The 9,760-nt window shown below is 31.6% G+C and overlaps 1 protein-coding gene across 7 annotated transcripts; it reads left to right on the top strand.

Annotated features, from left to right (window-relative positions):
* Positions 1-784: 784 nt before the first annotated feature.
* Positions 785-4,615, top strand: LOC145065963 (cysteine protease ATG4-like). 7 transcript variants are annotated; one of them, XM_079013093.1, is made up of 10 exons: positions 785-1,166; positions 1,477-1,669; positions 2,353-2,763; positions 2,844-2,929; positions 3,032-3,082; positions 3,194-3,573; positions 3,653-3,791; positions 3,874-3,929; positions 4,026-4,096; positions 4,163-4,615. In XM_079013093.1, exons 3-10 carry the CDS (start codon positions 2,559-2,561, stop codon positions 4,354-4,356), a joined length of 1,182 nt encoding a protein of 393 aa, XP_078869219.1. In that variant the 5' UTR covers positions 785-1,166; positions 1,477-1,669; positions 2,353-2,558; the 3' UTR covers positions 4,357-4,615. The 7 variants fall into 7 exon arrangements, with proteins under 7 accessions (XP_078869219.1, XP_078869217.1, XP_078869216.1 ...); XM_079013091.1 differs by having other exon boundaries at positions 2,272-2,763; XM_079013090.1 differs by having other exon boundaries at positions 2,246-2,763.
* Positions 4,616-9,760: the final 5,145 nt, after the last annotated feature.

Genomic DNA, 9,760 nt, shown 5'->3' with positions numbered 1-9,760 from the left:
AGGTCCAGATGTTACAATTACGTTATTTTCCCTTTTTTTTTACGTTCTTTTCCTATCTTTTTTCTTTGCTTGAGATTTGACCATATCAAAACTGCTTTTGTTGCCTTTTTTAACAGGTAACTTAATTGGTTTGGAATTTGAATCACTTTCATCTTTTTTAACAATAGATTGACTTAGTGGTTTATCAAAAGAATCATTTACGTTATCTTTTTCAATCAACGGTGTTGAAGGTTTATCCTCTGCATCCATTTTTTTACCACACAGGAAAGTCTTAAATCACCATATAATAATCCACAAATTTCAATATAAAATAAAAAAGGAGGTTTATGATGGTTTTACAAACTTTTCTACAATGTAATCGATGTCGGAGACACGTCCTACTTGTTTGGCGGTGCTACTTGTCGACAACGATGGTATGCTCGATGGACATCCTCGATCTTAAAAGAGAAAGGTGGAGGAAGAATTTTTTGTCGTTGGTAAAAGAGAACCGCCAATGATAAAAGTGACGGGTGAAAGAGAAGGTCGATAGAGGTGTTAGGGAAAAATAGGAATCTTAAAAATAATGAATGGATCATCATATGAAATAGATCTAAACGATTCAGAATTTTTATTTTTATTTATTTATTGCCCCTGGCCGATTAAAGAGGTGCTTATTTATTGCCCCTGGCCGATTAAAGACAAGCCAAACACGTTAATTGCTTAACGGTTTGAAGGTTCTATTTGTTTATTTTTTTTTATTGCCTCTTAATAAGAAGGCACTAGCGTTTGTTTACTTCTTGCTTGAATCTGAAATAAACATCTTAACCGAATAAGACTTGGGAGTAGTCTGAATGTAAAACACACAAACACACACACGCTTGCCCATTAGGCCCTTACGCTTCTCCTTCTCCTTCAATCGACTCCACCACTTCATCTGAGCGAATCACACCTGCTTCTCCTTCCACCACCATCGGTCCTCTAATCCTTCAATTGATGGTCGGCGGCTCCTCTGAAATCGACGTATCTGAAAAGACATCGCTTGCCATCTGTTGCCCTCTGCTACGCTCCTCCTTCAGTCACGCCTCTGCAATCATCTCCCTTCCAATCGACGCACAGATTCAGAGCCGACCCTCACCATCGGCGACAGCAACCACCGATCGCTGCCTTCCTCCGGCCATTCCCTGTCGGTGAGTTTTTTTTCCTCCAATTTTGAAATCGATTTTCACAGAATCGAGTTTTTGAAATTGATTTTCACAGAATCTAGTTATTGAATCGAAATCGAAACCTGAAATTCGTATGAAATCGAGAATTTGAAGAATCTATACAGAAAAATTATTTGTATAAAAATTCCTAACATTGTTGTATTACACGTACGAAGTAGCGTAGGCGTTAAAACTCAAGCACGTCGCTTTCACGCGTTTGCACGTGCAGGTGGCCATTGTTGTCAAATTTAGCGTAAGCGTTTAAACCTTTCTTCAATTGTTTGATTGATTGTAGATACAACAATGGTGAGATACGTATACTTAGGGTTCCAAATCTACGGAGAAACCTCTCTCCTCTCTCGCAATTAAGTTTTCTCTCGAATTATTATAGAGAATTCATTGTAGCGTTAATTAATCGGTTCGATTTGTTACGAGCTAGTTTCATAGGCTGCTTTCTGATTGTTATAATTTGAAGCTCGGTACAAACAGTAAGTTCTTGATTTTTCTGGTGTTTTTCTATAGTTTTATTGATGAAATTCGATTCTGTTCAACTTGTATAATCGTTTCCGTGCTTTTGCTTCTGATTATTTGCCTATGTGTCTGCTAGTTAATTCTGTTTTTCTTGTAGAAAATTAATGAACGATGGCTGGAATTGGGTGTAATTATGTTGATTCATACTTGATCGGTCCTTCCTTGCACTATTTTTGTGCATTATAAATGCTCATCTCTTCTCATAGAATACAGTTTGTCTATTTTAGGCCTTTTGGCTGTTATTGTTATTAATGATTCAGATGTTATTAATGATGCCTACATTAATATATCGTCCTTTGAAGGAATGCTAGGTTTTAGAGACTTATAAGTATAAGAAATTTAGTATGGTAAATTTATAAATTTACAAACTTTTTTATCGAAACATGAACTGAATTCAAAGTTTTATATGGTAAATATACTACTTATTTACTTCCACATGTTTCCATTTATTCTTCATTTTTCAATTCCATAAACCTATTTCATCAATACACTTTACAAATCACTCATAAAATTCAAGATATTCTTGCTCCTAGGAGCTGGTTTGATCATTGTGGTGCAGCTCATGGTTAGGTAATGAAGAATATACATGAGAGGACTGATTCTTCAAAAAATTCTTATACAAGTTCAACTGATTCTCCAGATCATAGAATTTGTGGTTCTTCTTCTTCTTCCTCCAACTATTCTGAAGCAGGATCAAGCACTCACAAATCCCCAAAATCATCATCATCATTGTGGTCAGGATTCTTGGGATCTGCCTTTTCAGTTTTTGACACCCAAAAGAAGGACTCCAACACCACCACCACCACCACTAGAACCCATGGTTGGACTGCAGCTGTGAAGAGAGTCATGAATGGTGGCTCAATGAGGCGAATTCAAGAACGTGTTTTGGGGTACAAAACCAATGTTTCTAACTCAATAAGTGATATTTGGCTTCTAGGTGTTTGCTACAAAATTTGTCTACAAGACCCTTCTCAAGAACCTGTTCATACCTATGGATATGCTGCTTTTTCTCATGATTTTTCTTCAAGAATCTTGATGACATACCGAAAAGGTTTCTTTTTTTACTTTATGATTATTAAACTTACTACATGATTACATATATATAAACACAATAGCTTTTCTTTCATCTAGGTTTTGTTGCTATTGGTGATTCAAAGTACACAAGTGATGTAAATTGGGGCTGTATGCTTCGAAGCAGTCAAATGCTTGTTGCTCAGGTTTTTATTTGTTTTCATTTCCACTCAATTTTATATATACTTGAACGTATTTAGATTAAAAAAATGTCAACTTTACTTAGTTTTTCTATATTTCTTTGTTAGGCATTGGTAGTACATCAACTAGGAAGATCTTGGAGAAAACCTTCACAACAGGTGTGATACATATAAATATATGTATATATGTATATCTAATCATTTATAAAAAGTAAAACGACTGGAATACCATTTATACCCTTACTCTTTTTGCTAATAATACAAATGCAGCCATATGAAGAAGATTACATTTCAATACTACACAATTTTGGTGATTCAGAGGACTCACCTTTCTCCATTCACAATCTCCTTCAATCTGGAGAGGGTTATGCCCTTGCTCCAGGATCATGGGTGGGCCCATACGCAATGAGTCGCACATGGGAAACACTCGCACGTAAAAAAATTGACGAAAATAACCTTCAAGATAACTCCTTTCCAATGGCTATTTATGTTGTTTCTGGTGATGAAGATGGGGAACGTGGTGGGGCCCCTGTTCTTTGCATTGAAGATGCTTCAACTCAATGTTCTCAGTTTTCAAGAAACCAAGTTGAATTTTCACCTTTGCTTTTGCTTGTTCCTTTGGTTCTTGGTCTTGACAAAGTAAATCCTAGGTAATGTTTCCTTAAATTTTTATAATTTTATGTTTTTGTTATTGTATTTTTAACTTGTTATGTAATTATGTAACACCAGGTATCTACCATTGTTAGCAGCCACATTTACATTTCCACAAAGCCTTGGCATATTGGGTGGGAGACCTGGTGCTTCAACTTATATCATTGGTGTTCAGGATGATAAAGCTTTTTATCTTGATCCCCATGAAGTTCAACAGGTTTAATTTTTATATTATTTTTAATAATCTCAAACATAATTTCTTCGATTTATATTATTATTATTATTTTATATACCTTTAGGCTGTTAATATAAGCAAGGATAATTTGGAGGCTGATACTTCTTCGTATCATTGCAAGTATGTATTTATTTTTATTATGATATTAATTTATTATAACTTTTTATCCCTTTTCATAATGTGGCGTCTAACTATAAATAAAATTGTTGATTCCAGTGTTGTACGCCAGATTCCACTTGAATCCATCGATCCATCACTGGCTATTGGATTTTATTGCCGAGACAAAGGTAGAGAAGGAATGGAATCAACGATTCCAGAATTCAGTTTTTGAACTTTTTTTTTTCTGTGTGCAGATGATTTTCAAGATTTTTGTTCGCGGGCATCGGAATTAGCAGCGGAATCAAATGGGGCACCGCTATTCACAGTGACTCAGACGCGCCAGCTGGCAAAGCCAGGTGGCACAAGTAGGGGTGAAGAGGAGGTTGATTCCTTTGATGGAGTTGATGATGCGGAGGGCTCTGCGCAAGATGAGTGGCAGCTTCTTTGATTCCGATTCCGATTTCGTGATTCCGATTCCGGGGTTGTAGAAAATGTATGTGGTTTTTCTCAACCCTGTAGGTAGGTCTCTGCTTTGGTTATTTTAAAAACAGAAGTTGTACATGGTGCTTGTATGATTGTAAAACTCGGAGGAGTTGTTTTAGGTGTTGGTTGTGTTTGTGTTTGTTACGATTTGGTGTTCATATTCTTTATAAATCTCAGATGATTGCATTCTTTTATGTTTATAATAATATCACTGTTGATATAAATTCTATTGTTATTTAATTTCATAGACAGTCTAATTAAGGTATTTTATCAAAAATCAAAACTAGAAATTTTTGAGAAAAAGAGAAGTATATTTAAATCTCATTTAATATTTTGAAAAAAATAGTGGCATAATCATAAAAATATCCACTATTTTCGCAGATGCTCTGCGAAATGCCAATTAGCGAAATCACAAAACGATGTTATTTTAAAGAAAAAAGATTCGATGTTATTTTAAAGAAAAAAGATTTTGTAGATGCTATCTGCCAAAATAAAATAAACTAGGTTTTTTATTTTTATATATTTATTTATTTTTTGGGGTTAAATTTTTAAAGGCCATTTCGACAACAAAAAAGTGTCTTTTTTTCTTCGAATTTTTATATTGTGGTAAAATGTAAAAATTCAAAACTAAAAAAAAAAACTTCGGAACTTTTCTTGTGGTAAAATGTTCAAATAACATTTCTAAGCCCAAAATGACTTTTTCTCTGTCTCCATACTTATTGATTCCGCATATATATGCAAATATATGTGAAATTATTGACTATTTAAGTGAAAGATACTTTTGTTTTTGTTTTTTATTATAACTCTTTTATATTGTCTTTAGTAGTTAAAGGATTTGTCAGGAATGGTAGATGCGAGTTTCATAAATATTTATTTTAATCAATCATATTTTATACATTTAAAATCCATAATTACTTGTAAGTTGCATTTAAAAAAAAAATCAACTCATAACCAGTTTAATCATTACCATATGCTTTTGAAGATCGTAGTTGTACAAAATGGATAAATTGACACCCAACTAGGGTGTAAAAATCGACACGACACAATTCAAATATATGACACAAAATGAAATTAAAACATAATCGAATTTCGAAATCATGTTCGTGTCGTGTATAAAAAATACGATATCGTGTCCTTTTCAGATTTCGACACGATAACAGATAAAAACCTCATGTTCATGTTCAAAAGTCATGTATATTTAGTAGCATTCTATGATATTTTATGTTATTTTTCGTGTTATTCATGTTCAAATTTTTTTTACAAGAACTTATGTATAACATTATGCAAAAAGTTATTTTTTGCTATTTTTGTCATGGTATTGTGTTTTTCGTATTTTATTTAGTTGTGTTCGTGTTAACTAAAAAAACATTATCGTGTCGTGTCGTGACATGTCATGTTAGGTAAAAACATGGAACGACTGTCCGATTTGACACCCTACACCCAAGTGGTTAAATAAAAATACTACAGTGTATCAATGGATACTTAAATTAACTTATCCATGCAATTTTATTAAACTCCAAATTAACTTCTCTCTATTTGGATATTGCTTCATGTTAAGAATTTTCCCGAAGCAACCAAGTTTTCTTGGGGAGGTAATGGTGATTCTCAAAAAAAAATGCATTGGGTGAAGTGAGATCTAGTGTTGGCTTCTAAGGAGAACAAAGGTATTGATAGCTTGGAATCTTTTAACTATGTTATGCTTCAAAAATGGAGATGTGGATTTGTAAATGAAGATGGAGCTTTGTAAGTGAAAGTGTTGAAGGTATTCTGTGGAAGTGAATGATAGTGTTCAGCTAGGAGGTTCCCTATTTCAAGGTCATGAGGTGGCTTTTATGATGAATAACAAAGGTATTATCTCGTTTTCCAATCTTAAAAAAAAAGGGCTGGAAATATGGATTTTACTAAATGATGTTTGGGTTGGTAACGTTCCACATAAGTTGTATTGTTTGGAAATCGAAAACGAGTGATTGGTAAAAACAAACAAAAAAAAACAGGAATATTTGAAGATGAAATTGGCGACACAAAATCTATGATGGGGTCGGGAACGCATCAAGAAGGGCTGGTGGGTCTTATTAAGAAGGTGTTTGGGATATCTTTTTACCTTCAAAAGTCCTTTTTGCAAAAGGATTTTTGTAAAAGGACTTTTTACAAAAGATGTTTTTAAAAATCGATTTGGATTAGCTTTTGAGAAACAAAAGTCAAAAGTTGTTTTTAAAAGAGGTTTGGTTTAATTTTTACATGTAAAATGACTAAAAGTTCCAAAGGCTTATTGATTAGGGTAGTGGTAGTTGGGGGTATATGAGTAATTTAAGTGTCAAGGGCTTCAAAAGTTTCAAAAAGTCACGGATAGGTGACTTTTCCAAATGCTCATTTTCCTTCTTTCTGAAAAGTTGGTTTTAAAAGATCTTTTATCTTTTCCAAACATTTTTTACCTTATTTTTTACTTTTTGGAAAAAATAAAGGCTAAAAGTTGGTTGAAAAGATAAAACAAACACCTCCTAAGGATCGCAATCTCACCGGTGATCGAGATAAATGAATTTGGGAGTTGGATGTTTTGAATAACATTACAATAAATTATACTAGAAAGTTTATTCATGATTATATTATAGTGTCTATCAATGATGATAGAAGGTGAAATCGTTTTGTATCTAGAAGATAAATATATTAATGTTGAGAGTTTTGTACACCGTCTCCTAACAAAATCTAATTTGCTCCATAGAGGAGTGGGTGTGTCTTTGTTATTGTGCCTGGTGTTTTCAAATTATACAGAAAATTTGGAATAGTTGTTTATTGAATGTGAAGTGGGAGCTAAAACCTGAAATGTTATTTCTCATTGGATTAGGAGTAACAGTTCTCGATCCAATCCGTAACCCGACAAAAAAATAAACGGATTTTGGTTGAGATTTCTGATCCACCAAGCCACTAATCCGTTTATTTCATGAATTGGGTTGGGTTAGCTATTTTGGTTTGCGGGTCAGTCCGTCAACCCAAACATATATTGTATAAATGTGAAAATAATTCATGACCAATCATTATATATTTATTTTTTGATTTAAATTTAATTAATAAATGATTGATTAGTCATTTCACACAATATACGTATGGTATACGTTTCTCTCTCTTTACCTTCTTTACATACATATTCATCACCAAACACGTTTCTTTTACCCAAATCGTAAACGGAAGCCTCATCTCCGACTGTTATGTTCTCCACAGAAGGTGAATAACGACAAAGAAAATAACGAAGACCAAGATTCTAAAAGCAAAATCTCAGGGGCTACTAGACATGATCACTGTCTCTCTTGATAACCTTCAACGCATATGTCTTCCTGTCCTAGCCTTTATTCTCGAAACCTAAGAATCTAGGTCTTACTTCTCTCGATATTTTAATTTGAATTCAGTTTCAGTGGTTGTCTGTTTCATTCTTTCCTTCTTTTTACGTGACATTTTCACATTCAAACTAATAAGGATTTCTTCTGTTTAAAGAACAAGATGCTAATAAATGATTTTTTTAGTATTTATTTAGTTTTATTGATTGAATAATTAATGTTGGAATATATACATGATACTCATTTATTAGTTTTAAACATTTAAATTCCCCAAGTTTTCTTCTTTACTAATACTGGTCTGAATACTAGAGTAGTCATTAGTTTAGAATTTTAATATGGATAAGACTTATATCTTCATAAATTCATAACATTTAAGGATATATAACATTATGACTAATCAACAAACATCAAGAAGACAACATAGATTTCCTTAGTATTTACAAAGTTTAAAAATGGAACATTTTTAAAATGGTTTTGTTGTCTTTAATAAAAACATGAAAACCTTACACCCACTTGAACAATTTTTAACCTCCAATTTCATCTCAATTCAATGAACAACTTGAACTTCACACGTTGCAGTTGTGGATAACTAAATTTTAGGATATCCGAAATTTTGGATATGGATTCACATAACAAAATCCATTATCCCAAAATTTGAATATTCACATTTGAACACCCTTACACATTGTAGATTTAATTGATTTTCAATCTAACCAGACACATACTTGAAGAATTTATTTATTTGTACCACCCAAGCATTCTTTAAGAATGTATTTGTTCGAATTTCTTAATTTTTTACTCACAAAATCGAATTAGTTCTATATGATTTTGTTTTGAGAGTTTTTTTTAACATATGATAGTTTAATTTTGCATTTCTCATGAATGATTTTTTACCTTTTATTTTTTTAAGCTAAATATTTTGGTTTTTTAAAAAGAATTGATGCTTTATTTAGTACAGACTCGAGATCAACAACCCCCCACAACCAAATTGTGAGGATGCTAAACCAAAAAATCCACATGTTACTGAATCAACAAATTGCTAGGCTACTCAAAGAAAAAGAATGAGTAAAATGATAGAAATAACGAGTGAGAATTGTCTGCTTAAACAACACATTCGTCAAGAATGCGTTTGTTTTTTATGTAATTATTTGAGGATTGTGTTGATGTAATTCTTTCACGGATGTAATAGTTTTAAAAAATGGTTTTTGATTTAATAGGATCCTTCTGTTTTTGATGTAATTCTTTCAAAATTTTCTTTGTTTTTTTCACGTATTTTCAAAGGAATGAAAACGTATTATTTAAAGAATAAAAATTCATGCTATTATTATTATTATTATTATTATTATTATTATTATTATTATTATTATTGTTGTTGTTGTTTTAATGAATCCTAGAATGTTTATGATTTTTGCAAGAAAAGTCAATTTCTAAAATTCCATGTTATTTTGAATTTTGGTTATTTTGTTGCTTAAATTAAGGATACATAAAATGTCCATATTAACCTTAAAACATTTTTTTACTTTTGAATTCTTAAAAAACCATTAATATTAAATATAATAGTATTCTTTTAAGAATGAATATATTTTTTATTGATATAATGGTTAGGATCTAGTTACACGATTACACTATATATATATATATATATATATATATATATATATATATATATATATATATATATATATATATATATATATATATAAATTTTATATATGAATCAATGAAATATACCATACAATTGTATTTTGCATGAATGTTTTCAATTTCATTTAGATGTTTATAAGTTTATGACTTTATGATTTTATGTTGAATTTTATTTTCAAATTCTTTCTTATTAAGTTATTATGTTAGATTTGTATTTGGTTGTTCATTTCATTCTGCTAAATATAAAATGCTAATTATTAATTAATTTAGAAAGGTATATAATTCATATAAATTTAACATATAAAAAGTTATCTGCAAATGACTTCGTGGCCGCAAACTCATTATACTTAAACAGGTTATGTGAATTGGATTGGGTTGGAGTGATGTTTCCAACCC

This window comes from Lactuca serriola, chromosome 8 (assembly GCF_051521515.1).
Source record: "Lactuca serriola cultivar US96UC23 chromosome 8, Lser_US96UC23_V15, whole genome shotgun sequence".
Taxonomy (NCBI): domain Eukaryota; kingdom Viridiplantae; phylum Streptophyta; class Magnoliopsida; order Asterales; family Asteraceae; genus Lactuca; species Lactuca serriola.
This window is presented reverse-complemented; position numbering and strand designations above follow the sequence as displayed.